General features: G+C 36.5%; 10 protein-coding genes across 10 annotated transcripts; 6 read left to right on the forward strand and 4 right to left on the reverse strand.

Annotated features, from left to right (window-relative positions):
• Positions 1 to 1,022: 1,022 nt before the first annotated feature.
• MONOS_2482 (uncharacterized protein) lies at positions 1,023 to 1,921 on the forward strand (the record flags this gene model as incomplete). The annotated part of the gene is made up of 2 exons (XM_067872406.1): positions 1,023 to 1,103; positions 1,229 to 1,921. The coding sequence occupies 2 exons, from the start codon at positions 1,023 to 1,025 to the stop codon at positions 1,919 to 1,921; spliced, it is 774 nt and encodes a 257-aa protein (XP_067730435.1).
• Positions 1,922 to 6,845: 4,924 nt separating this feature from the next.
• On the reverse strand, positions 6,846 to 12,473 carry MONOS_2481 (uncharacterized protein; the record flags this gene model as incomplete). The annotated part of the gene is made up of 5 exons (XM_067872405.1): positions 6,846 to 6,905; positions 7,002 to 7,072; positions 7,209 to 7,692; positions 7,771 to 8,288; positions 8,822 to 12,473. 5 exons carry the CDS (start codon positions 12,471 to 12,473, stop codon positions 6,846 to 6,848), a joined length of 4,785 nt encoding a protein of 1,594 aa, XP_067730436.1.
• Positions 12,474 to 12,630: 157 nt separating this feature from the next.
• MONOS_2480 (Autophagy-related protein 8 A (Atg8A)) lies at positions 12,631 to 13,494 on the forward strand. The gene is made up of 5 exons (XM_067872404.1): positions 12,631 to 12,733; positions 12,781 to 12,842; positions 12,918 to 12,933; positions 13,015 to 13,078; positions 13,162 to 13,494. The coding sequence occupies exons 1-5, from the start codon at positions 12,660 to 12,662 to the stop codon at positions 13,321 to 13,323; spliced, it is 378 nt and encodes a 125-aa protein (XP_067730437.1). The 5' UTR covers positions 12,631 to 12,659; the 3' UTR covers positions 13,324 to 13,494.
• On the reverse strand, positions 13,427 to 14,528 carry MONOS_2479 (Vacuolar protein sorting 46A (Vps46A)). Its single transcript, XM_067872402.1, has 4 exons — positions 14,136 to 14,528; positions 14,024 to 14,083; positions 13,924 to 13,971; positions 13,427 to 13,850 (listed from the first exon to the last, which is right to left on the reverse strand). The coding sequence occupies exons 1-4, from the start codon at positions 14,466 to 14,468 to the stop codon at positions 13,668 to 13,670; spliced, it is 624 nt and encodes a 207-aa protein (XP_067730438.1). The 5' UTR covers positions 14,469 to 14,528; the 3' UTR covers positions 13,427 to 13,667.
• A 26-nt stretch (positions 14,529 to 14,554) lies between these two features.
• Positions 14,555 to 17,316, forward strand: MONOS_2478 (uncharacterized protein). Its single transcript, XM_067872401.1, has 2 exons — positions 14,555 to 14,775; positions 14,835 to 17,316. The coding sequence occupies exons 1-2, from the start codon at positions 14,629 to 14,631 to the stop codon at positions 17,133 to 17,135; spliced, it is 2,448 nt and encodes an 815-aa protein (XP_067730439.1). The 5' UTR covers positions 14,555 to 14,628; the 3' UTR covers positions 17,136 to 17,316.
• Positions 17,317 to 17,788: 472 nt separating this feature from the next.
• MONOS_17378 (uncharacterized protein) lies at positions 17,789 to 18,229 on the forward strand (the record flags this gene model as incomplete). The annotated part of the gene is made up of 3 exons (XM_067870292.1): positions 17,789 to 17,926; positions 17,989 to 18,054; positions 18,200 to 18,229. 3 exons carry the CDS (start codon positions 17,789 to 17,791, stop codon positions 18,227 to 18,229), a joined length of 234 nt encoding a protein of 77 aa, XP_067730440.1.
• Positions 18,230 to 19,089: 860 nt separating this feature from the next.
• On the reverse strand, positions 19,090 to 19,720 carry MONOS_2477 (putative 60S ribosomal protein L10a-1). The gene is made up of 2 exons (XM_067872400.1): positions 19,673 to 19,720; positions 19,090 to 19,617 (listed from the first exon to the last, which is right to left on the reverse strand). Exons 1-2 carry the CDS (start codon positions 19,684 to 19,686, stop codon positions 19,206 to 19,208), a joined length of 426 nt encoding a protein of 141 aa, XP_067730441.1. The 5' UTR covers positions 19,687 to 19,720; the 3' UTR covers positions 19,090 to 19,205.
• Positions 19,721 to 19,847: 127 nt separating this feature from the next.
• Positions 19,848 to 22,987, reverse strand: MONOS_2476 (putative serine/threonine-protein phosphatase 6 regulatory subunit 1; the record flags this gene model as incomplete). Its single annotated transcript, XM_067872399.1, has 6 exons — positions 19,848 to 20,924; positions 21,201 to 22,077; positions 22,154 to 22,219; positions 22,285 to 22,419; positions 22,496 to 22,766; positions 22,845 to 22,987. The coding sequence occupies 6 exons, from the start codon at positions 22,985 to 22,987 to the stop codon at positions 20,086 to 20,088; spliced, it is 2,331 nt and encodes a 776-aa protein (XP_067730442.1). The 3' UTR covers positions 19,848 to 20,085.
• A 438-nt stretch (positions 22,988 to 23,425) lies between these two features.
• Positions 23,426 to 26,212, forward strand: MONOS_2475 (uncharacterized protein). The gene is made up of 2 exons (XM_067872398.1): positions 23,426 to 23,929; positions 23,987 to 26,212. Exons 1-2 carry the CDS (start codon positions 23,525 to 23,527, stop codon positions 26,027 to 26,029), a joined length of 2,448 nt encoding a protein of 815 aa, XP_067730443.1. The 5' UTR covers positions 23,426 to 23,524; the 3' UTR covers positions 26,030 to 26,212.
• Positions 26,213 to 26,385: 173 nt separating this feature from the next.
• MONOS_2474 (putative Ribonuclease 1) lies at positions 26,386 to 27,659 on the forward strand. The gene has a single exon (XM_067872397.1). The coding sequence runs from the start codon at positions 26,421 to 26,423 to the stop codon at positions 27,147 to 27,149; it is 729 nt and encodes a 242-aa protein (XP_067730444.1). The 5' UTR covers positions 26,386 to 26,420; the 3' UTR covers positions 27,150 to 27,659.
• The last annotated feature ends 112 nt before the right edge of the window (positions 27,660 to 27,771 follow it).

Consider the following 27,771-nt stretch of genomic DNA (forward strand, 5'->3'; position numbering starts at 1 on the left):
CGCTTCTTGGTTTGATTTCTTTGTTTCTTGTCTGCATGCTTGAAGAATGGAGCAAAACTTTGGAAATGATGATTTATAAAAACATCTCAGACCTTGTGATTTGTTTTAAATCCGATCCAATTGAACTTCCTGATCGTGTGGATAATTATATTGAAGGGTTCATCAAATTTGTGTTTCTGTGCGATCTTTTCACGATTGTTTCATGTGTTAATCTTTTCGTTTTGACGTTTCCACATCTCTCAGACAAGCTCACTAAACATGTTTTATTTGCGTGTACTAATCTATTTCTGAATATCAATTATTTTTTGTTTTAGGGTTGAGAATTTTCACATTTCTTCGTTTTTGGTTTTGTGTATCTCTAACATCTTTGAATATTCGATGAATTCAATTGAATTTTGTTTGATAATTCTTACTTGGCCTTTACATAAACTGTTGCAATTTTTTATATAATTATTTTCCATCTTATTAATTATTTCTTTTTATGAATTTTCTAAATTTTTCTGAGTAGAAAAAAGGATATAATAATTTTTATTTTCTTTGAATTCATTTATATAAGTGTCTGCGGAAGCGAATAAAAATTACGGAAGCATCTATTTATACCAGTCAGTAATTTCACTGACTCAGAGTTAATATCCCTACAAATATCGCACGGCAATATGCTTTTACAACTTTTCTTTAACAATGACAAACCTTTGGTGAAAATTTTTTATTAAAAAATTGCAAAAATAAAGATGAAGTTTCTCTGAAATTTTTGAAATGTTTCTCATAGACTTTCTTTAAAAAAAAAATTAAATCTAATAATTAATAAACAAATTATTAAAAAGTTTCAGTAATTCTTCGTTTTTATTGATTTATCAAAGTTATTCAATAAACAACTGAAGAAAATAAGAAATGAATGAAAAAGCAAAATGAATAATATCTGTTTTTTATCAAATTTTTTGATTTCTCTTTTGCTGACTATTGGTTTGAGTTTTCCAAATTTTGCTTGTTGAGTTTTCTGTTCGACGGAAAAAATAAAAGAGATGAACAGAAGAATTGGAGGTGATTGTGGAAGACACAGTGAAGAAGGATCCGAAGTTGATAGAGATGGAAACGATGGAGATGTCGCCTGAGGAGCAGTGGAGGAGAGCTGAGAGAGGCAGAAAAGAAGAATGAAGAAAAGATCAAGAAGAGAGTATATGCGAAAAGCTTGGGGCATTCCGAACCATCAGAGCATCTTCTATCCCAGAGTGGATCGACTGAATACATCTTGGGGAAGGACTCAGACAAGATTCCAGAATGGGTATTAAAAAAGGAGGTTGAGGAAGAAGAGACAAGGAAAAGAACACCATCTCCCTCTGTTTCATCCACTTCAACAACAGATACTTCAGATACAGAATCGACTTTTGTTCGTGGGGAGGACTTGTGTCCAACCACCTCATCAATGTCGAATCTGGTGGATGCAATGGCCTGCTCTTCACCACATGAAAAGCTGATTGTGGATCTGAGGGATTCACTGTTCATGCTGCTTCATGGAAGGAACGAGAAGAAAGAGATGGCGATTGGGAGTTTGCAGGAAAGGGAGCAGACAGCTGCCCAGATTCTGTTCTGGGTGGCGAATGGAGCACTTCATTCATTTGATGAAGAAAAAGAATTGCCTTCGCTGGCCAACCTGAGTCCTCACATTGTGCTGTTCTCAGAGCACATGGTGATCTGCATTGCCCTCCACTTCGACTTCTCATCTTCAGACTCAGATTCATCATCCATCTTATCAACAACAGTTGTGACATCTGCAAGTGATGATGATGATGATGATGACTCTCTGCCTTCATCAGCTTTTGAGGATGAGGATGATTTCAAAAAAGAGTGTCTGAGGTGGAAGGCGCCCGAGCTGCTGATGAACAAGAAGATGGGAGCAACAAAGGAGTCGGTGGCATTCTAGATTGGGATGATGGTGTGGGAGTGTCTGACGCTGGATATCCCATTTGGGGAGTGTGAGGCGGGGATTGCAGGAGACAAGATTGTGAAGGGAGAGATGCTGGAAGAAAAGAAGATGGAAATTGAGTTGTTTGACTCGGAGCAAGAGAGTTTGTTAGTTCTTTAATTGATTGGCCGAGTCAGATCGATATCTGTCGGATGATGTTGGATAGGATGCCTTTGGTAGAAATGATGACCACTCAATCAGATACAACAAATAATAGACCCGAATGACACGTATGCAACAAAAAGGAAAGAGAAAGAGATGAAGATGAAGCAGATGAAAGTCGAGTGATGATAGAATTCCCAGGAATAAAGAATGTGAATAATAAATAAGGTTGGAGCAAAAAACGAAGATCAAGTTTGGATTCAGATGAACATCGAAAAGAAGAAGAAGAAGAAGAAGAAGAAGAAGAAGAAGAAGAAGAAGAAGTGAGGAATGGAATCAACAGATGAAGAAGATGTTGTTGTACAATCCGATGGACAAGTCACTGTGAAGTGGTATCGATCAATATTCCGATATCCAATGCATGCCTCAAACAGTTAATTTTTATCAATAGCAGCCAATGTCCACTCACGCAAACATGGCACATGAGATGGAGTTCGTCTGCAAAAGAACTCATCCATAGCTTTCTGTTCCTCAAAAAAGGCTTTTTGAGATTTTCGCTCTTCATTATTTTTGCTTCTTTTCTTTCCTTTTTCTTCTTCCATTCTTTCTCCGTTTTGGCCTCCATAGTGTGCTCAATTTTTTTGCAATTTTCAAGCTGATCCTCATGCTCTATTAGAAGAGTTGAAAACATATTCCATGTGTCGTTGAGCAAATCATTCTAATCAATAAATGCAACAATGAAATATTCGCATGTTGCTGATGGAAACATATAAATTTTCAAGCGAAAAAAATACTTGATGTTCGATAAAGAAGAGAAGGTGAATTAAGCCACCAGAAGAGGTAATTGAAATGAAAAGACAATATATCATGCAAAGAAGAAGAAGAAGATGTTGTGATAATCATTGTTGCTGCAACTGCTGTTGATGATGTTGCTGATGTTGTTGAACAGATGGAATAAGCGGATTAGACTCAGATAACCATAAAAGTTGCAAGAGTGATTTCAGTTTTGACACAGACGACAATCTTTTCTAAGATATCACATCTGATTCACTGAGAAGAAGGAGATAATCAAGAAAATGCAGTTTTTATATTTCAGACAATGATGCATTTTTGAAGCTTAATGAAAAATGAAAAAACCATTTAGATCTTTTGAGGTGTTCCAATTGTTTTGATCTTTAATAATTGGTTCGAAGAAACTGATAACAAGATCTTCATATCCTTCTTCTTCCAGCTTTTCATCCAGCTTTCTGTTCAACGTTATTTCCTTCTTCACCTTTTTGCTTTCTTTTTTCTTCTTTCCATTCAGCCACCTCGAGGAAAATGAAAAAATTCTCTTGAAAAAATTGTTCCTTTCTTTTCTTCTCAACATTTCGGAAAAATGAAAATATAAAATTTATTCTCCATTCAAATGCAAAAACGTTTTCAAACCTGAAAAATTATCTGTAACGCCCTTTTTCTGCATTATCACATTTATATAGCATATGATTAACAAACCATTTTGGAATTAACATGACAACAAAACAAAAATTCAAAAATTGTTGAATTTAATGATTCCAATCTATCCTATTTATAAGCATCACTCATACACTGCTTTCAGCCTTTAGCATTTTGCGAAGTGAGTGTTGTGAAAAACAGAGCAAAGCTTTTCAGGTTTATTGGAATGGTTTAACTGATCAAACAGTTTTCCTTTTGTTTGACATATGTTGACAAATCTGGAAATTTTGATATAAATATAGGTTATGAAATTAGCTCAATACTTTCCTGAATGGAATTATTAATGAATTCAGAATTGATGTTTTTTCTCTCATTTGTGTTTTCTCTAATCATATACAATTTATTGCAATATAGATTATTTCAAAAATTTCACAAAAATTCACAAAAATTCACAGAAAAAAATATATTTTCAAAAATTATCACCCAAATTGAAATTAAAAAAAAAAAAAAAAATTATAAAAATAAAAAAAAAAAATTCAATTGCAAAAAGTTTTGTTTTTGTTGATCAAAACACGAAAATAGTAATATTTTTCTCTGAGATGATTTATTTAAAAAAGATACTTAAATTTTTGATGATGTCATCACAAAAGAGTTTAAAAATTGGGTTTTTGGAAAGAATAAAAATAAAATCATTCATTTTATAAAAGCACTTCATCGTTCAACAATTTCTGGATAACGTGCATTTTTTTGGAAATTGTTTTTTTAGACAAATAAAAAGAATATTGGAACTTTCATATAATGATTATTCTTGTATCTATTGATTTCTTTTGAGTTAATAATGTGTTGAAATGTGAAAAAAGTTGTTAAAAAAACGTGAAAAAATAATTTACAGATATCGCATAAAATACCGGACATCGCACAAAATACCGGACAAGATCGATTTCACAATAACTGCACAAAGAAAAATTCTGGTAATTTTCCTCAAAACATATCTCGTCAATGCAAACTCACGTAACATACAAAACTTTCAGCACAGCTTCATTTGTGCTCAGAAAAAATTATTTTTAAAAATCTCGGAGAAACTCAAAATCTTATTTCTTCGAGATATCAATCATTTATTTTTTCTGAGCTCAAGCGAAGAAGTCCTGAAAGTTTAATATATTAAATGAGTTTGCATTGACGAGATATGTTTTGAGGAAAATTACCAGAATTTTTCTTTGTGCAGTTATTGTGAAATCGATCTTGTCCGGTATTTTGTGCGATGTCCGGTATTTTATGCGATATCTGTACTATAAAATTTCATTCAAACTGAGCAAATGAAGATATCTGCTCATTCATCAGAATAATAAGAAGCAACTTCAACGTCATCAATACCATATGAATCTTCTTCTTTATCATCATCACGCGGTCCATGCAGGATATCATCAGTATCAGGAATTTCTTCATTTTCAGAAAAATTAATTTCTTCATCTGCAATAATGGGCTTTTTCTTCGAAAATAAAATGTTTCAATTTTTTTTAAAATATCAGCAAAACTTGGTTTAAGATTTTTTTGAACAAGTTACATGGATAAACAATCTGCAATGAATGTTTTTCTTTCTCCATGGTTTGGAAAAAACGCTCTTAAATGACTCCACAACACTTCAACGGTATTGGCACATGCACCTGTTTCTGGATCTTTGAAGTTCCTTTTATGACAGACTGCAATATGTTCATTACCTATATCTTTCAGGCAATAATAGCTTTTCCATTCATCATTAATTATTATTATGACTGGGAATATCTTTTCTTGAATAATATGGATCAATGTTTCCTTTTTCCTGTCAGGCACGATAATAACCAAATATGTTCCAGCTCCTCCTCCTTCCTTCCTCTCAACTCCTCTGAAAATCCACATCAAATCCTTCTTTCTTCCTCTTCCATATTTCCTTTTCCTCCAAACAGCCTCATCAATTTCGACGTATTTTCCCTGTCCTCCAAATTTTAACATCATTTCATTTCATATTTGTGTGTGTAAATAACTCGAACAACGCTTTTCCACAAACCTCTTGTTGGTTAAGAAACTTCTGTCAGTATATGAATTTGTTTTAATCCAATTCCAATCAAATATTACAATAGAATCTGCAAAACAATATTTCTCAGATGTTTCATATTGGAAAACACAGAATTTTTATATATTGAGGTTTTTTTCTGCAAGTTTGACACAAAAGAAATTTGAATCCTTCTGTTTCCTCCCTGATTCTCCTTTTGCTTCTGCATTTATGGCAATCCTTGGAAGCGAACTCTTGAAAACGTTTGAAAAACCAATTCCACGTTTCTTCTTTATCATGGAAGATCGTATTCAATCGAAATACTGTTTGACTTTTTTAATCCTCTTCAGTTCTTGCCATAAAACTCTTTTGATCATGAACTATGTATTAGAATTTTAATGACTTTTCCATGTTTTTTTAACCTTCTTTGAAAAGACTTTCCGATTGCTGGAAATTTTCAAATCGAATCAATATATAATGCAAATGACTTTCACAATTTTATTGTGCAAAATTGGGAGTTCCGATATACTTTCATTTTACCGTTTTTTATATCAAAGCAATGTCATTTTTCACAGGTTTCTATAAAAAGTTCTTTTCACAGAACAAGAAACATTAAAAATTTCAAAAAAATATATATATATACAATAGGATAAAAATAGAAGAAACCATGCAATGAAATTCACATTATAAATAGGAATCATCACGGAAGATTATTTCCAAAGTTCGCCACGACTTCAGTCTATCGCTTTGTGTTCACAATCAGCGTTTCATAATAACAACAATTTTCAAACGCTTCTTATTCAACTCATTTTTTTTCTTTTCAAAAAATAAACATAAAATACTATCATGATTACGGCATTTTTTCGAAAAATCTCATAAAAATTAATATCTTTCAAAATAGTGCGAGAATTAAATATATGCACAATTTTACAGATGAAAATTTTGTGAAGCGAGGCATATTTTGTCTAAAATGATAAAAGCAATTACAAATACATCTATTATGGAAAATTTAATAATATCAAATATACAAAGCAGAAAGTATTTTAAGTGAATGAAAAGAGAGAGCAACAAAAAGAACTCTTAAAGAACCAATACTAATACAGTTTACGACAATCTTGTTAAAACCAGAATTACAAATAAGAAATTAGAAGACATTTACGTTAAAGATTCAAAGAAGATTGCATTAAAAATGTATGCAAAGAGAATAAGAACAAAAATGCATAGAAATGACTTTAAAAATATTAATCGCTCTAAACAAAAAATTTTTTTCTTAAAATTATATCCTCTAAAAAAATTGCTTAAAAATGAAAAATTTCTTTACGCAACTGCAACTTCCGAGTGAGCGTATGCTGATGATCCTGGAAGTGGTCTTTCAGTCTGTTGAATGCAACCAAACATTAAAAAATAAAATGAAATCGATAAAAAATTCAAAAAAAATTCAAAAATCATTCAAAAGAAATTTGATGAGCATGCCTTTTTTTCTTCACCAAGATTGACCAAGAACACGGTTGCCATGTAGAGAATTACAAATATTGATACCGCAGCTAATAAAGAAGAATGAAATTAACAATATTGAAGTTGAATAAAAAAAAACATCAATTATTTATAATAAAAAATTTCAGTCAAGTTGATTATAAAAGTGAATGAACATTAAATAATTGCAAAGACTAATATGCAAACCGATTGTGGCGCACCACCCTTGCACTCTTGATTTTCTCAGTGTGATGAGATCGTCAACCTCAACCGCTTGCATGCACTCGTCTTGATTCTTGGCATCGTGGCACATTCTATCTTTCAGAGAGGTCAGCTCTTTCAGGCAAGTCTTTGTGTCACTTTCGCAGAAATTTCCCATTTGCTTCTGTGAGGCCTTATTCATCGAGATGGCAAGGAAAAACAGAATTGCGAACAAGACCATCATAACAGCTCCCACGATTTTGGCAATTGGAACAAGTTTCTTCATTATTCGGTGTAATAATCCTACAAAGACGAGGCAAATACCAATAACCATCAGCGCAACTCCAAAAATAATATAAAAAGTTGTTAAAGCTGCTGGCTTTAGATTTTTACCATCTATCTTTTGCTTGTACGGATTTATATACTTTGTTGAAATGGCAATCATAATTCCCGTAAGCAGCATCCATCCACCAAGTCCAAAAATCCAATACTTTGATTAATAAACATAAAAATTAACCAAACATAACAAATTAATAAACAGATAAATGCATAAAATAAGAAAACAAACTCTTCGAGAAAAACTAAAGGACATGTGAATAGTAAAGACTAAAAGATATATAGCTGTTAATATTACAGATAGCACGCACATAACTGCTACGAGGCTCATCATTTTTTTAGCAGTTGCAAGTAATTTTAAGGGATTTTTTATTGTTGCATCATTACAACCAGGGAAGCTTTTTTTAAAATCATTTGTTGACAACAAAATTGTTGAATCCACTGTTGGCACAAGCCCCCAAGATAAGCATGCAAGTATAGAGAAACTTCCGATAATACCAAGATATCCAATAAACGTAATAACCATATATATTAATGAACCTCTCTTTGTAACTGGATGATAACCAGCTCCAATAATTCCGAAAACTCCGCAAGCAAGGCCAAAGCAAGTCAACAATAACATCATCACTCCAATTAGAAAATATCCACGTATTGATGCTAATGCAACAATAGACACCACAAACATGGCAAAATACCATATCGTCATAAATACAGCTAAAATACGCAAAACTAAACGCAATTTCGAATTTGCTAAGATTTAAATATATAAGAATGACACAATAAATCGATAACTTTGAAAAACTCCAATAATCACAAACTTGCAGCCATTTATTTTCAATTGATCCAATACCCTTTTGTTAATCAAATAAAAATTTCAAATGGGAATATATTTATTGATTACAAAATTGTATTCAACTTTTCATTTTTGAATCTTTTTCGTTATTAAATAATTTTTAATATATACAGATTGACTAAGATTGAGAGACTAATAGAGATGCGAAAGCAGAAAAAGTTTGGTACAAAAATTTCTAATCATTTAAAAAAATTTATTTGTTTCCTTTTTCAAATCTGAAAAATACACATAAATAGAACTAATAACCTATTTAAACACAACAAAGACATAGGCACAAAAACTCAATAATTACAAATTCATAATGCTTCATGAAAAGTATCAAAACATTGTTTCTGAGGGGATGACAAATCATGGAAGTTTGGATCATTGTCAATGCATCGATCATTTGAAAATAAAACAAACGAAGAATTTTCGATTTTTGATGGCAAACAAGTTGTTTCTTGAACAGATGAAACAGAAGACGAGTTACAATTAAAATCCGTTTTGCTCTCGCTGTGAAAAGGATTAGCAGAAACATCAGCGGGTGAACAAGACAACAACGACGCATCTTTTGCACACGAAGAATTCGACAGCCCAGAGTCAGAAAGCGATGAAGAAGCATTCGATGCATTTGAAGCATTCGACGCAGCGTCAATCAAAACGCCCTGGATCGGCAAATCCTTCGTGGCAGAAGCAGACGATGGAGAAGAAGAAGAAGAAGGAGAAGGAGAAGAAGTTGATGATGAAGAGTTAGTTTCTTGCTCAGAACTCAATAGAACTTTTGAGGCAATCAGAGAAGAAGAAGAAGAAGAGCCAGACTGAGCAATTGAAGAATGAGGCGTATGAGGCGATGTGCAAGTAGAGCTGTCTTCATTTATCATCTGGCTGCCAAGTGCTCTCGAAGCCAGAGAATCAACATTGCACTGCCCTGACCGCAGTGAAGCGACTGCCCCATCTGCAGCAAAAGCAGTATTAGAAGCAAAAGCATCAAAAGCAGCAGCTCTTCTCATTGTCCCTGCAGCAGTATTAGAAGCATCAGCAGCAGAAGCAGCAGAAGCAGCATCAGCAGCCAAGTTGCACCCAGTCAGCTGCGGGTCAAATGAACTCAATGAATCCAATGCACCAAAAGTGTTTGATGTACTTGATGTTCCCAATGTGATCAATGTGATCAATGTACCTGACGTCTTCGAAGGATGTTCAGACGCATTCGATGCGAAAGAGACGTCCAGATCAGACGGATTCGCATCGGAAGCTTGCTGTTGCTCGTCTGAAGCACTGTCAACTCTGTCATTCCTATCAAATCTATCAGCCGATTCAACATTGTCAATGTTATCAGCATTGCCAACAGAATCTGTCTGCTCAATGCGATCATCGCAATCGCTCGAAGAAGCGCTGCCGCGCGGGGTGAAAGGGACAGAGTCAGGCAGCCAGGAAGGGCGGCGGAGCGGAGTGCGGGCGGAGTTTGGCGTGCAGAGGGACGAAGAGATAGAGCGGGCAGAGAACAGAGAGTTGGAGAGAGAAGAAAGAGGAGACAGAGAAGAAGAAGAAAGAGGCGAGGTTGGAGAAGAAGGAAAGGGAGATGTGTTGTTTGAAGCAGCAGTCATTGAAAGACGCCGGCGGTGTGAAGAGGCAGACGAAGCGGCTGAGCGAGAAGCAGCTGGGTTGGTAGCAGAAAGGGTTGATACAGACGATGGAGTAGACACAGAATGCATTGATTTCACAGATTGAACAGAAGGAGGGGAAAGCAATGAATGTGCTGGTGAGCGGGAGGGTGCGTGTGAAGGAAAGTGAAAGGCGGAACCAGCTTGAGAAGACAAACCATTGCGAGATGAAGGAGAAAATGAAGAAGAAGAAGAAGAAGAAGAAGAAGAACGACCGTGTCTGGAAGCAGATTGAGGTCTTGTTTTGACGCGTGCAGAGTTCTGAGAAGGCGATTTCAAAGGAGACGGAAGCTGTGAAGATTGAGAAGACTGAAAAGAATGAGAAGATTGAGTAGAGGATGTCTTGGGAGATGCAGTGGCTATTCGGAGAGGAGATCGATGGGTGTGCTGCCCGCCATTTGGGATGGTCTTTTGAGAATTGAAGAGGTCAGAATGCTTTTGAGAAGGTGAATAATCACAATGAGAGATGGAAGAAGAAGAAGAAGAAGAAGAAGAAGAAGAAAAAGAAGAAGAAGAAGAAGAAGAAGAAAAAAAAGAGAACCGACGCTCAAGCGATACAGGCGAAAAAGGTGTGCGTGGAGAAGGGATGGACGAGGCAGTCAGAGAATAGCGATGTGTTCTGGCTCTCAGAGACATCGGAGAAGTCGCTGCTTTTGGCTTTGGCAGGCTGCGGGGCGACGACAAAGCAGAATAAGACAATGATGGATGGTGTTTTGGATGGGATTTCCGGGGAACAGGACGCTCAGGTGAGCTTTTGCTGATGGAAGTGGGAATAACAATGGAGAGGCCGTGAGATGAACGAGAGGAGCGAGAGGAGCGAGAGGATGAACGATGCGATGTGGGTGTGGAAGGACGCGCAAATGGTGAGGTGGATGAGGATGAGGATGAGGAAGAGGAAGAGGAAGAAGAAGAAGAAAAAGATGATGATGATGATGACGATGATGAAAGAGAAAAGGGAGTAGAGGAATGAGATGACTTAGACCCAGACAATGAAGTGGATGAACGTGAACGTGAATGTGATGTTGATGTTGAGGTTGATGTTGAGGTTAATGTTAATGTTGATGCTTGTGATGTGTTTGCAGGTGATGGCGAAGGAGAAGAAGGAGAAGAAGGGCGCAAGCGCCGCTGCGACAGCTTCGGCGATGCAGAAAACGAACGAGAACGGACAACAGGTGCAGATGCTGTTGATGAAATAGACGAGCGGCGGTTGTGAACAGGAAGGAAAGGTCTTGATTGGTGCTGAGATGTTCTTTGCGTCAGTGTGCTTTGAGAAGAATATGCAGGAAGAGAAGAAGTGTCTTGGGGGTTGGATTTTTGTTTTGAATGGTGTTTTGGTGATGGGGTTAATGAAGAAGAAGAAGAAGATGATGATGATGACGGAGGTGATAATGATGATGTTGTTAACGATGATGATGGAGGTGGTGAAGAATAACAACAAAAAGAATGCTCAGAGCGAAGCACAGGCGACGACGATGAACTGGAACGGCAAGTCGGAGAAAGCGGATTGGAAGAAGGGTGGTTAGGTGATGAGTCCTGAAAGGAATGACGAGGGAAAAGCGGAGACTGAGAAGAAAGAGAACCAGAACGGGGAGACTTGGGAGGAAGTGAAGCGCGTGAATTGAAACGTTGAAGTGAAGCTGGTGAAGGAGAAAAAATGGAATGACTAGGAGAGTTTGGGGTGTGTGGTGAGCTGGGAGCGTTAGGACTGTGATAAAATATATTATATGCAGCATTTCCCCTGGGGGATTCTGGTCTACTTGAGGAGGCTTTTGAACAACTTGAGGGGGAGCATAATGATTGTTGAATGAATGCATGAGACGAACGGGGACTTTTTGAAGGAGAAAGATTGGACTTGAACTTTTTCTTTTCCTTACATTCAGAAAGAACTTCTGAATTTTCTTGATTGCCCTGTTCTTTTGTTTGCGTTTCGAATTCATGTGGAAGGTGAATTGGAAGAATTAACGGATCTTCAATTGCAAGGGTGCGAGGAACATCCCATCTAATAAACTCTGAATTTTTCATGACATTCGACTCTTTTGGAAGAGATTTTGATAGTGAGTATTGTTGTTCTTCTGTTAATGCTTGCTCAATTTCCAAAAATGAATCTGAATCAAGTATTTCTTGTGATTGTTTTTGCTCATCTTTAGGAAAATCTTCCAGAAGCGAGACTTTTGGATCAGATTTTGGAGAGTAAATAGCTTCAGATGCAATTGAAAGGAAAAAATTAGTTGCACGATGTGCTGATATATGAGGAGAAATAGATCTTGGTAAATGAGAATCATTTTCTCTTTTGGAAGAAAATTGACTTATTTTTTGATCATATGGTTGTATGCATTTCTTGCTATTTTTATCCAATTCGTTTTGCAATGAAGATTCAAGAACAATAACAGAGTCCGAGTGACGTTTTGTTAATGAATAACTACGTAGTTTCTGCTGACTCATAACGCGGAGAGCCCTTTCAAATATGTATCGTCAGCTCTATGTATTTCAAATAGACTTCCGTATACTCGTTAATTACTTGAATTAACGTTGTTACAAAAAATCAAATATTTTGATTATACAGATAGTGGGCAAAAGAAATTCGTGGTGAGGTATGGTTAAAGATCAACAACAGAAGGAATCTCTTTTATGTCTTCAAGACCAGTGAAATTTAAGGAACGGTTTCCCTTTGACGTTCGAAAACAACAATCAGAGAAACTTTTGTTTGCAAAGAAAAGCTTATTATCTTTTAATAACTTTTTTTTTAAAGACGAGAACATCCAGAAAGAATTCCAGTAATAGTTGAAAAATATGAGAAAAGTGATTGTCCAGGTTTGCATTCAAATATTTTAAATTTGCTTTTTTTATAATTGAATTCAACGTTTCGTATTTTATGAAATTCTTTAGATATTGACAAAAAGAAGTGTGCTTCAGACCGTTAATGAAATAATTAGATATTTTTAACTTTGCAATTATGTTGTACGTTACACATTTATTCTATAAGGTTTTTGGTTCAAAAAGAGATGAAGATGGCACAGTTCATTTGTGTTATTCGAAGAAGAATTGCAGTTTGTAATTACAACTTCACGCAAAATTCTTGAGAAATCAAATAAAAATTTTCATTTTCATTTATTAATGTTTTTATTTATAGCTTCAAGAGAATCAATCACTTTTCCTTTTTGTTGACAACAAACCTCCTTCAATGGCTGCAACTTTGGCATCCATCTATGATAAATTTAGAAAGAAGCATAAAAAGGACGATGATGGTTTCCTTTATGTTGTCTATGCAGATCAGGAAACTTTTGGTCAGTAATTATTCTGTAACAGCCTTTCATACACAATTCTTCTGTTACGTCTAATTTTTCATCTTTCATAAATGTTTTCCGCCTTTTTGTTTTATAATTCAAACTTCGCTATTTTCTCATTAAATTTATTTTGTAATTTCCACTTTAATCGGTAAAATTTCTTCATTGATGTTAAAGCGAAAGTTCAACGAATATTTTTCATTAAAAAGACGTTTTTGAACGAGGCGAATCAAGTTCCAATCTAAATTACACAAACTACAAATATTTAAATTCATTTCCCCAAAACTCTTTCAAAATTATAGAATTAAGTTGAAAACAAAACTGCTAATGAATAATATTGAAACAAAAATCTTTAACTTCCTCCGGAAAGAAGCCTTTGGAGGCGTGCATCTACATCGTCAACGTCTGCAGCTGGTGCTGCACTTGAGGTTGCTTCTGAAACAGGTGCAGTGTCAGCTTTGAAGCGTTCAAATTCTCCATCCAAAGACAGTTGGTGCTCAGCTGCAACTTGGGAAATTAGCTGGCTAACGTCAGCCTTAATGAAATTTTAAATAATAAAATTTAGCGAGTTTTCACAGGAAACAGCATAAGTAAAAACATTGACATACAGATTCAATTTGCTCATCGGTTGTTGCGTCCATTTGTTTCATAACAACCTTTAAAACAAAATAACTCACATAAACATAAATAAACAATGAATGTGCAAACTTCAGACGTAACATCCATATGATCCATCTGCTGTTGAAATTGTGCCATGACCTGATTAATCTATTAACAAAAATCAAGAGTAAAACTCAAAATAAATCAAAAAATATTCCACCTTTTTCATATCCATAGAATCCATTGCAGAAGATAATCCTTTTGTAATTCCGCTTAATGTAGAAACCATTGCCATCATTCCAGTTTGCATTGACAGTCGAGAACAAAGACCATCAATTCGAGAAGAATACTTCATAAATGTCTGCGCGCAATTATGCTCACGAATTGCATTTTCTGCGTAGATTCGAGCGCCTTCTGCATTATTAGTTTCTATTGCCTTTTTTATTTTGATTTTTGCATCTTTGCTTCTTTTTTCAGCCTTTTTAGAGGCTCGGATGAATTGCTTGCTGGTGAGTCTCATATTAAACAACAAATCATTTAACTTTGTGGACATTTCCCTGTATTAGTGTCTTTCAGGTTTATTTGAAACCCAATAAAAAAGTTATTTCAAAGAAGATTAAGGTTGGGAGACCCTTCATTTTTTGTTATTATCAATATGTTATTTTGTTTCAAGGTCTATAAAGATTTAAAGTAGAAATTACTCATATTTTCACATGAAATCTGAATTTGTTAGTCGTTGTGTACAAACAATAGATTCTGCAAATTCTGCAATCAAAAATATTGCTGAAATACCAATATATAGCTCTCTTTGTATTTCAACGCATTGCAAATTACTTTCAAAAAGCTCAATAAACATGAAGGTAAATTTTTAAGTAAATTCTTATTGATTTTTATTTCATTAACGCTCTTTTTTTTAAAGAATTACTTTTCAAAGAGAAAAAATGAAGTAATGAATTTTGCATCGTCATTAAACTCGTTGAAGTTTCACGAAATAATTTCGTTAAGCAATACGTGCGTTGATTCTATCAGCTCTTCGCTATGTGAAATTCAGGCATTTCTTGCCATTCGCAAGACAAACACGAAAAAATTTTCAATTTCTTCTGTAAGAAGAGATGATGATACTCATCATATCCAACACAAATTGGATGCCGTTACTTTTATTGGTTCAGTAGAACGAAATATTAGCGAGGATGATGATATTAAACAAATTCAATCATCCAATAGCCTTCTTCAACAATCAATTCCACTTTTTACTCAGTCATCCGTTTTCAGAGAAGATGAAAGCAGTTCTACAAGCAAGGCAAGTATTTACAACAGATCCTCTTCCTCAGAGCTTTTCACACCAATCTGGCCAACTCCACAAATTAATAATTTTAAAAAGAATGAAGATAAAACAGCAGACTCGAAATTTAAGCAATTCCCATTATTGACCAGTCTTGCTTTGAAAAAATCTTCAAAAAAGACTCCATACAAACAATTAAAAATCAGAACCCTTTTGAGAGAAGTTCCAAAGGATAAGGCACAAAGCACTGAAGAAATAATCAACCTGCCAAATCTGAGGCTAGAAAGCATATTTTGTTCCAGTGTTGATGAGAAGCTCTCAAAACTGATTGATGTGACTGAACAGCACTCAGAACATTCAGATAATTCGCATTGTACTCAACAGGGAGAAAGCTTGCAAATCAAACAACCTGTGCATTTGCCAAAAAGTCCACTTATCTGTTTGGAAGATGGGACAAAATCGTTCTCAGACTCTCTTCTCGAAGGAAATGAAAAAGAAAGTGACTTCACTCACATTACTCTTCGTCCAGATAAAAACACAGAGAAAGAGGAATTGAGCATGCAACAGATTAGTCGCAGGAAGTTGCCAATTTGGAATAAAGAAGATAACATAAGCACAAAAACTCTTGTCAGCAAGGCACTAACTCAAGAGCCCAATTTAGAAGATGAAAAATCGCCGACAACTGCAAACCAAACAAATCGAAAAGATACGCCGAGCATTCGAAAGTTTAAGAGTCAAAGAAAAAGAGAGGAATTGCAGAAAAAACGAATGAGGAAACGACGAGAGAGAGAAGCGAAAGAGGCATCGAGGCTGAAGGAGGTGCAGCAGCAGGAGTCTCTTTTGTACGGATCATTTTTCACTAAGCAACTTATTCCCAAACTGTCAGACAGCTTTCAAAATGAAGCCAAGCCAGCAAAAGCCAAAAGGAAGCGTGTTGAGGAGCTGCCGTTTTTCACGAAGGAGGAAAGCCAGCATGTTTGCACGCAATGGATCAATCTGTCGATTAAGCACTCGAAACGAAAAGAAGACGAAAAAGAAAGGATAGAGTGGTATTTGGACAACATCCCGCGCAGAATCCACAAATATGTCGCAGATGAGATGGAACTGAAGAACCCATCTTCACAAAAAAGTGAAAATGACATCCATCTCACTCCATTGCTGACAGTCACACACGACATGCCAAATGATACTGAACAGACGTCATCTCCCAATTCACCTCGATTGCCTGACTCTCCTCAAAACACATCAACCACTTCAACTCCTTCTTCACCTCATGAATCTCATAAATCTCATGAATCTCATACACCCACTTCAACTCCACAAGAAACAAGTGACAATGCACAATCACATCAGCCAGCAGCCGCAAAAGCCAAACACGGCGACATCAGCGACCCTTCCTTATCTTCTGTGTCATTCCTGGACTTTGGAGAAGAGCCCGACGACCAGCGCGAAGAGTGGGGGCCCGAAGACACAATACGGCTGATGGAGGCCGAGCGGGAAAGGAGGAAGCGGAAGGAGAGGCGCGCGAAGAAGCTAAGCAGGTCAGCGCAGAACCAGCAGCAGAACGAAGACGAGCTGTTTCTATCGCCCTTCCAGTCAGTGAGTGAAGAGACGGCCAAAGTGCACCTGTTCAATGAAGAGTATTTGAGAGGCGCAGCTGAGGCGTATTTGTCGGCTGTGACAACTGAAAACGACGAGCAGTTATTTCCTTATGGCGATGAGCAGAGTGAGTCAGAGGAAGATTTTGAAGAAGAAAGCAAATCAGAAAGCGAAGACAAAGAAAAGAAAATATCAGGGGAAGATAGCAAAGAGTTCTCTTTATTTAACTATGAAGAAGAAAAAGAAGAGCGCGAAGCTCTGACAAACAATTTGATATCCGATCTTGTTCAACCTCCTGGGCTATCATCTCCTGATAAAGAAAAAACAAATGAATTTTGATTTTAATCAGAAATGTTGAAATGTTAGTAAATTAATTTATGTTAATATATTTTTTAATATGTAAATACTGTCAGTATTTTTATTATTTTCTTTTAACATTTTTTGTTCAATTAATTATTGAATCATATTCAACTTTTTCCAATATAAAAAAAGAATGATTAAATGCTCGTGTAATAAAAAATAGAGAAATGGTACTATCTATTTAATTTAAATCAATTGGTTGTTGATGGAAGTTGTTGTTGGATTATTCCAGAGTTTGAGAATAAAAAAGAAAACAAAAATATGTTGGGTTAAAACAATGTTTAAAATTTTATTATTGAAGCTTTTGTTTTAAATTATTAATGAAAAATAGTTTACAAGAAACTCTAACTTTTATGTACCCATCAGTGTATGGTCAAGGAAGCTGGCCACTATTCGTTATTGGAATTTTTTTTCTTTTAAGTTTTTTATCAACCGGATATCTGGTTGTAAAAGATTTTAAAACTAAAAACAAGTCCACTCAAGCATATAAAAGATTATACATAATTGTTGCTTCTTTATTCTTTATGATCAAATCCTTGCTATATTTTATTCCTTTTCCTTTTAATACTGTTTTCTATTCCTTGATTTGTTATCAACTTCCTCGCTATTTGCTTCTGGTACAATGGCAATTTATGGTTTTGTGGCTTGGTCCTATTTCCAGTGTTTCTTCAACCTTTGCAACAACTCGCATCAGACCTCTTCCAATTTTTTTCCTCATTTTTGATATTGTTCTTTTTGTTGGATTGGTAATTGTTATCATTTTTCAACAAGTTTGAATTTATAAAAGCGTTCGATATAATTTATTGTAGTTTCATTGTTATTGCTATTTTAGGACGTTACGAAAAGTAATGAGAAATTTGGACTTCCTAGCGATGTTATTGGGATAATCAATACAGCGGTTTTTGGAATAATTGTAGTAATTATTTCTATTTACTCTGCTACGCTTTTTAGAACAATAAGAGGATCACATTTAAACAAGAATGTTCAATGGAGAATTAAACTATTATTAGTAATTTCTGTAATTTTTTCGTTATTTTATTTAGCCAGGGTTGTATTCAATATTTTTGATTTAACTAATAAAAATCGCATTACCGACTCTTGGCGCAAATATTTTAATCGTTGTCTTGAAAACGAAATTTCATGGTGAGTCATTCTGCTTTTTGATTGATAATTCACTTTTCTTTTTAATGCGACATGTTTAGTCAGAACTACTTTCTTCAGCATATAACTTTTTATGTCGTATTTGATTTATTACCTCCGCTTCTTCTTCTTGCCGTTTTCAATCTGACAACAATGACACCTAAAAAGCCTCGAAATCCACGAACTCAAAGGCTTGTTCCTGTTCAAACTTTGAAGCCGATTCTTTCTTCTGAAGAATTTCCCAATTCTGACAATAAATATAGCTTTCAAGAGCCTCGTCCCTATGAAACACATTCATTTCAAGGAGAATCATATAACTCCCAACACAATCTTATAAATCCAATGTTTTATGATGGTCAAACTCATCCAAGTTTATGTGAAGGAGTAACTGAAATTGAAGAATCTCTTCACACAATTGACTCAAACTTTTCTGAACAAAGTCAATCTTCATTCTTAGGCGAATCATCACAAAGTCAAATGTCCGTTTCCTCTGATGAAAACGCTCATAAAATGTTGAAAAAGAAGAAGAAAAAGAAAAAGAAGAAAAAGAAATTAAATTAAAAATTTATCTTCAGTTTCTGTTTTTTGTAATTCGATTTTTGGTTTTGTTTTTCTTGTAAAGCAAATTTCTCCATTTATGTTTTCCAATGTTATGTTTAGTCTTTATGTTTTGACAGTTATTTGCTTTATTCGCGATGTTTTCGGTTTTTAACATTCTTAATCGAACATTTTTTTATAATTCATTAGTTTGTTTGAATTATGTTGTTTCATTTGAATTTTTCGAAAATAAAAGTCACTTTTTGTTTGATTGAAGTTTTTCTTCAGTGTTCATTTTTTATCAGAAGAAAAGATATTCAGAGAAATGCCATGGATATCTTTTCAAAAAGATAAACGAAACAAAGCAATAATTTATGCTTGAGATTTGATGTGCTTTGCGATGAATTCATAGCTCTGGATATCTGTACCAACTTCCTTAATGACAACGCAAGAGCAGTTGACGATCTTACGGGGTTGTCCGTCTTTGTCAATCTGGCACAGTCCAGCCCATTGGCCAAGATCTTCTGCGCTTTCAACGCGAAGAATTGGAACGTTACGATGTGCGCACAATGTTTCAACAAGCTTCTTGTATGATTCTTCTTCGCAGGAATCAGCAAGAATGCAAAGAGCGGCCTCGTTACGATCAAGAGCCTTTGCACATTCACGCAATCCACGGAAGAGTTTTCCGTGAATTAACGAGCTCTTGAGCACATTTTGAATGGCTGTTGGAAGATCAAGAGCTTTTGGGGCTTCGTGTGCAATTGGGGTTGCTTCGACTGGTTGTCTGTTGTTAATTAAATTTTTATAAATAAAATAATTGTGTGAAACATTGTACAAACTCTTCAATATCCATGACTGGTCTCAAGTTGAGAAACTGTCCTCGACAAAATTCCCCAAGTTGTTATTCAAGATCATTATTTTATTACTTCTGGGAATGCGATCATACAAAAAATGTTTGTTCATGTTAATAGATATTATTAAAATTAAATTGAAAAATAAATTCTCAATAATCTCTTTAAATAATTCAAATTTTTGATTTCAGAAAAATCATCAAAAAAAATTTAAAAACGATGTGGCGATATGACTCTTAAAGAAGGGAAAAGTTGAGATACATTCCATAAATTGGAATGTCCTGATGAAATGTGAAAGCATCATTTTTTACAGAGACAAAACACAAAACAAAACGAGAAGTGCAGAATTTATTTACAAATGAGTATAGAATTTTTTTTTTGTTTTTTGTGAAATGAGATTTTTAATCATCTTCGTCTTCTTCCTCCTCCTCCTCGTCGTCAATAGCTGGGGGCGGCTGATCATCATCAAACGCAGATCTGCGCGCGCCATCATCTCCGCCGCTGCTATTCTGATTCCACTGCGGCCAATCATCATCTCCATCCTCATTGTTGTCCTCTTCCCCTCCAGACCCATCCATATCGTAATCTCCTTCTCTGTCTGCCCCGTCCTGCTCTTTCATTGCCGGAGCAACAATCGACTGAAACAGCACGTCCCAGCTCCACTCCGCAGGGGAGGCACAGCTGCCCAGCGGAAGCTGCGGAGGAGGAGCAGCCAGCAGAGCAGCATCGAGTCCATCGACCTCATACCGCTTCTCCTCCAAAAGGCGCGCAATGTGCAGTGTGTGTGCCAAATGATCAGCTGGTGGCGGCAGGCGCTCCACAGGCGGGGCAGGAAACGAAGGAGGAGGAGGCGGCTCGTCATCAACATTATCAACACCATCACCACCGCCACAAGGATCGTTCTGCTGCTGGATCTCTTCTTCTCTCTTCTTCTTCCACACCTCCAAGTCGCGTCTCCGCTGCTGCTCTGTCTGCAGCGCCTGGATGACAGCAGCAACCAGCCCTCCGCCGAGGAGCAGGCGCTGCTGGAGCGCTTTGCTGCGGCTGAGGAGGACGGTTTCGAAGAGCGTGTAGAGCTCAGAGAGAAGCAGAGTGTTTGAGGGGAAGTCGAAGAAGAGGCGGACGAGGGGGGTGAAGAGGGAAGAAGGGGTGGAAGAGGTGGCATCGGGGGGCGAGAGAAAGGCGTCGTCCAGCGCGGAGCCGTAGCCGCTTCGGAGGATGGTGGAGATGAGAACAACAACTGTGTTATTGTGTGTGTGTGTGTGTGTGTGTGTGTGTGTGTGTGTGTGTGTGTTTATTATGTTAAAATGAATCGGATGAATGATAATAATAAAAATCAAAAAAATAAAAAATATTTTTTATGAATTGAAAATTTGAGCAATGAACAAACAAAAAGTCAAGAAATATTTCGAAAAAATAGGTTAAAAAAAGGGGAAAAGGTAAAAAAAAAATATAACCATATAAGGCAAAACTCTTGCGAGTGACTGACACTACAAATAGAATGGTGTAAGCAAACCTTTCATCCGATAAGTGCCTATGCTTCGTCCGCCTCCTCGAAAAGAATGAGGAATAGGAAAGTGTGCAAGTGGTGTGAATGCTGTGGATGAGGAAGAGAAGGAAGAAGAGGAAGAAGAAGAAGATGATGATGATGATGGAAATGAAGAAGGAGAAGGAGAAGACGAAGATGATTGTGAAGAAGAAGAAGAAGGTGCAGGAGAAGTAGAAGAAGAAGGAGCAGAAGTTGTGCATGTTGGTGGAGGAGGCGTGATTGGCGGAGGAGAAGGAGGCGGAAGCGGAGGTGGTGTCAAAGGCGGGGTTGGCAACGAATTCAGATTGGGACTTGTAAGAGAACTCGAATTAGGATTAGAAATCGAACTTGCACTGGCATTTAAATCAGTGTTTGTGTTTGTGTTAGTATTATTGTTAGTATTACTATTAGTATTAACATCACCATTCAAGCCCAGCCCTGCATTTGTGTATGACGGAGACGTCCAGTCGAACGAGAGGCAGCGCACAAGGGACGCCAGCGAAGACAGGATGTAGTGCACGATGAATGCTGGAGGGTCGAAGTCTGCCTGGATCGGGTTGATGGGCTGGCCGTCGGGATCGCTCGGGTTCTGCCGCGTGTTCCACACGATGTCCACAAGCAGCGACACCGCCGCGGAGCATGTGCTCAGCGGAATGACAGCTAAACCCCCCTTTTCGCTGGAAGTTGAATCTTTCTGGTCATTTTCGTGTGAATTGTCCATTCGAGAACCCAGCAATGCCATCTCGAGAAGAAGATTCATTTCGTGGTCTGTCAGAATCTCGGTGAAGAGCAGATCCTGATGCTCTGGTATGTCGCAGAAACGAATTATGATGTTGTTGAGTATCTGGCCTGTGTTTCCAGGAACCTTTGCAGAAAAAAAAAAGAAACAAAAAAATATATTTAATGTGATAATTTTATAAAATATATGATTTCAAATATACTGTTGGTGATTTGCATTTCTTCATCTCGGAGAGAAGCAGATATACCATGTCGTATTTCTTCATCCACTGTTTTTATTTTCAACAATAAAAATAACTTTGATTCAATACCAATATCAAATTACAAATCACACATTAATAAGCCCTTCTTTTTCACTATTATTCTCGACAATAACGATTAGGTCAAATAATAATTCGCAAAATGGAAAATTATCGAGATGATTAACGAGCATAGGAATTGTATTTCTTTCCTCCATTTTTTCAAGCAGCTGATGAATTGTTTCCAAAAAGAATGAAAATAAAAGTACGCAATTGTCATAATCTTCCAAAATATTTTATTCAAACCTCTGAACCGAATCGTGTTAAGAGCGAATGGAAGATACGGCAGACGTGATGAGCATAAACAGATTGAACAGGATTTTGATTTTCTAAAAAAGAAAAAAGAATTTCCAGGCATTCGGGCTCATATAACGCCTCTTGAATTCTTTGATCATCTTCAGACAAAATTTCTGTTACAAGATAAGGAAAGGAATATTGCTCCATTTCCGTTGGGCCTTTTTCGGGATTCTTCACCAAAAGATTGAGCATCTGAACAACAATTTCGGGTGACGTAATACTACATAAAAAATATCAATCAGAAAAATAAAAAAATTAATCAAAATCAGGAACATCTCCTGAAATTTTAATTTCAAACTAATCCATCAATTTTGGAGATTGTGATTTAACATCTTGTAAAATGTCCTCTGATTGAAGTATTTCTTCAAGCGATGCGCCTTGTGCAATTAATTTTTCTGAAGTTGACTCTTGCACTTGAAGAAATCTCAGCCATGATGCCATTTTCTGATCGTATGCCCTTTTTAGCAAATAAAAGTCAAAAATCAAATATTCAAAAATGCTGTAAATTTGATGGATAATATCATTCTCTATTAATAAAATCAAATTTCTCGGAGATTTGTTCCTTTTAACAAAAAGATTGTTGAAATGATGAGAAATGAAAAAGAATTTCACCACAATAACAGATTAGAAATTTTGAATTTTTTATGAATTTGAATGATATTAATCATTTGCAATAAAAATTATTAAAAAGCAAAAGATTAAAATTGAGTTCAATCATCAAATCTAAATATTTTTTTTAATTCTCTTGATAAGACCGAAATTTTTGTAATTATTTCTATTTATTTTAAAACTTTTCAAAAGACTCATAAACAAATTTCTATATTTTTAATGAAAGTGTTTCAATGCAATTTTCAAAATAACTATTTATAAGTCAGATCAATATAAGAAATACGTTCTTGACGGAACTGCTTTTTTTTTCAAATAATAGTTAGGCTGTATTTGAGCACATTCATTTTTTTCGTCAGGTAGAATTCCAAGATGTCGCTTAAATTACTTCTCGAGCAACGAGAAGAAATGATTGGGAATTATGTTGGGAACTTTATTGCACATCGCTTGAAGCAAGGAGTTTTGAAAAAAGAAGATGGTGGAATATTCGGTACAAAACAACAAATGGTGTTTTTGCTCACGCAATTTTTAGTTTTTGCGAATGGAGAATCTCCAAGAGATAAAATTACTGATGTTGTTGTTTTAAAAGATGCATCTGTCACGCCATTGCAAGTTAAAGATATTAGTGGAAATGTTTTTCCATTAGAAATTACGAGTCCACATCATGGAACAAAAAAAAATCCCAATCCACCAGGTTCAATAAAGTTTATCGCACCAACTATTGATGATCGTTCTGAATGGCTTGAAGCATTAACGCAGGCCATTGAGCTTCAAAAAGTATGTCCATATATTTTTGAATCAATATTAACATTTTCAATTTTGCAACATGAAAAGGATTGTTATTCAAAACCTCTTTTTAAGGAAAAAACAAAGGAAAATGATCGTCCAACTTTTTCAAAAATTGGAGTGTCTTTTCAAAGACCTTCTTCAAATTCTCAAACTCCATCACCGTCACCTTCACCTCCACCTCAGGCTCTTGCAGGTAGTGCCTCGCAAATTGATGATCATCTTATCGAAACTACAAATATGCATGCTTCATCTTCTTCATCTTCACCTCATCCATCTCCACAGGTTTCTCGTGCAAACGAAACTTCGACTTACGAACGAAAGTCGTACGACGCGCCTTCCTTTATGGCGGCTCAAAAGATTCAAGAGCCGCAACAGCATCAGCCTTTATCTGAGCCACATGCTGTTCAAGTATCTCACGCACATCTTCAGAGTCAGCAGCAAGCGACTCAGCCAATACAAGATACTCAGCAAAGATCGCTTCTATCTTCTCCTCCACAGGAAACACGAACTCAAAATCAAGCCCTTGCTCAAAACATGCAAGTTCTTTCACAACCATCACATTCAGATGGACTCTTCTCTCAACAATTGCCACCTCAGGCATCAGCCGCAGTCCCAAAGACTTTGCCACAGCCTTCTCAAGCTGCCTATGTTAGGCAAACTATTCCTTTGAATTCCACATTCCAAACATCTCCTGCTTATACTGCTGCAACTGCAGCTGAGTCTGCTTCTCATATTCAGCAACCTTATCAAAATCATCTTTCTGAAAACAAAGTCAACCTTTTCACTGCCCAGCCATCTCATTCACAATTGGCGAGCAGCCCCCAGCCAGCACAAAAGCCGGTGCAGCAACCTGTGCAACAGTCAATTCAGGAATTACTTCCACCATTATCAACAGCAACTTCAGCATCAGCATCAATACCAGCATCACTTCCAGTTACAATATCAGCGTCAGCATCAGCATCAACAACATCATCAACATCCTCACTGGATCATCTGAACACATCCACATACCCCCTTCCATCCACACACTTTGAGAGTCTTTCGCCTCCTGCCTCTTCTTCCCATTCTCCATCTCACTCAAAACTCCAGTCAGAACACTCCGTCCAGTTTGTGCAATCACCCAATCTGGGAGCCTCGCTGCAGTCTCAATTCACCCCTCCTTCGCCTCTCTCTTCTGCTGCCCCTGTTTCGCATCAAGCGCCTCACCAGCAGGCACAGCACCAGCAAAACAAGCAAAGCATCCTAAACACTCAAACACAACAAACACAACAAGCTCAGCAAAATCAGCAAAGTCATCAAAGCCAGTTGCATCAGCAGCATCAACAGATTCAATCTTCTCCTCCACCCCACAAGGAATCAAAGCCAACCTCCAAACAGACTTCCTCAGCACAGCCATCTGCTCTAACAGAGTCTTCCTCCTCTGTCTCTTCCACTTCCTCTGCCTCATCCCTCTCTTCTGTCTCCTCACTCTCTTCTCCGTCTGTTGTGCTGCCCGTGGCAGAAGGCAGTGCAGCGCCGATTATCATCCAGCTGCCGTCTGACCCGGCGCTTGTGGCGCAGATTATCTCGCAGCTGACGCGGCCAGCGGCGAAAACGCAGCAGCAGAAGCAGAAGCAGAGCCAGAGCCAGGCAGATCCCGAAGACGAGTTTGACCCCATCACAGACGATGATGAGGAGGAGGAAGGAGAAGGAGGAGAAGGAGGGATTTTACCAGCACAGCTTGCTTTTCAGACAGCTGCCTCGGCGAATCTGTTTGAGAACGAAGAAGAAGAGGAAGAAAGAAAAACAGCTGCAACGGGGACAGCAGGAGCAGCGTCTCGGGCTGGTTTGTTTGAGGACGAAGAGGCGGCGAATGCCTCTTCATCATCCGGCAGTGCATCAGAGCCTGCTGACTCTTTTCCTCCTCCGCCACTACCTTCTCTTCTGCTTGCAATGGCACAAGAAAAGGAGGCTGAAGAGCAAAAGAAAATTCTGGAAAAGCAGAAGGAGCAGCTTCTTTGGCAGGAAATTGAAGAAGAAGCTGAAAGAGCGAAGCTACAAAAGAAGAAGAAGAAGAAAGGTTCAAAAAAGAAGAAGCATCCAACATGAAAATCGATAACTTCGTTCATTTGAGACTTTTATCTTGTTTAAGTTGTAGAATATTTTATTTTCTGTTTATTGTTCTGAAAAACGAGAGCTGTAACAAATTTTATCAATGTTACCTAAAATTTTGAAATATGACTTGTTTTTTCCCGATGATAAATTAAAAAATGAAATTTTTAAACAGTTGAGGAATTAATGCTGACTATCTTCAAATGAAGAAATGCAAATATTTAAATATATGAAAAATCAATAATCAGATAGAATATGTGCGGATTTTTAGCTGTTGCTCTGGAATTGTCCTTTATCAGTTTGTTGAATGGCAAATCCCGTTCAGAATTTTTTCAAGATCTCTTTTCCATTATTATCATAGTTTAACCTTTATTGTTGGATTTGAGAGATGTTTATCTTTTTGCTTTTAAGTATTGTCAAGTGTTCAGAATTTACTGAACTGATGTCTAATCGTCAAACATGCCCCAAACAGAAGGGATCAGTTGGAGATTACAAAATGAATGTTCTCGCCAATTTCTGGATTGGAACGGCTTGTCTCAGAGATAAGCCTGGGTCTGGTGTTGGTCCAGTTCGTGGCACAAATGCCGTAACAATTCATGGTCTTTGGCCAGGAAACAATGCATCATCATGGCCAGAGTGCTGCAACAACTCATACCCATTTAAGCCAGCAGAAATCAGTGGAATTGCTGATCTTTCCAAGAATTGGGTCTCTACACAAGGCCCCGATAACTCATTCTACACACACGAATGGGAAAAGCACGGAACATGCGCAATGGATCTTTTCCATACCGAACGCGATTATTTCTCATCTGTTGTGAATCTTAACAAGCGTCTGAATATTGCTGGCATTTTCCGCGCTGCTGGAATTATTGCTGGAAATAGAACATATTCGAAAAATGATGTGAAAACAGCATTGAGACGTGGTCTTGGTCATGATGTTCTTCTGGAATGCGCTAAAGTCAATGGAATATCAATGCTGAACGCAATTTACACATGCATTGACCATTCTCCATCACTTAATGTTCAAGAGTGCACATCGGATTATAAATCAAGATATGAGCCAAAATGTCCATCCTCGTTCATTTTGCCAGCAATTCCAGATTCTTGCTACAAGTAAAAAGTAAATTTTTTATTTAATCAGAAAAATTGAGGGTATGTTATGTTATTACTCTCATTTTTCATATTTTAGATATACTGTTGAGTATTTATCTTTGTATTTTTTTGCATTTTGTAAAAAATAAAAAAAAAAATCAAAGGAATAATACATTTGAAATTTTTAATTATTATTTCAGCAAACTTTTCTTTTATTTCTTTCACCTTACCACTTTTTTGAGTGTTTATGTAGCTGTTTAAAGTATTTTCTTCACGATCCTATTTGTTTTCCAACATATTTTTGGGTTGTATTGATGTAGTCATTATGATTGAAAATAAAGAGTGTTTTTTCATTTTAAACAGCAACTTAATATTTTTTTTTTTTTTTTTTTTTGCTTGTTTGTGAATTAATGATTTCGAAAGTGTACTTCATTATCACAAATTTAGGAGAGTTGAACAAAATAATTAATTTTCTCATTTTTGATATATGATCCATTTTTGCTCTTATTTAAGAATAAATTCATCTGAAGAGTCATCATTAAAGTTTTATCAGAGTTAAAAAGGTTTCAATTTTTAAACAACGATCAGAAAATATATGTACAACATATTCACATCCAAGCAAACTTACGGGGTAAAAAAAGGAGAAT

Source organism: Monocercomonoides exilis, assembly GCF_001643675.1.
Source record: "Monocercomonoides exilis strain PA203 chromosome Unknown scaffold14-1859848, whole genome shotgun sequence".
Taxonomy (NCBI): domain Eukaryota; phylum Preaxostyla; order Oxymonadida; family Polymastigidae; genus Monocercomonoides; species Monocercomonoides exilis.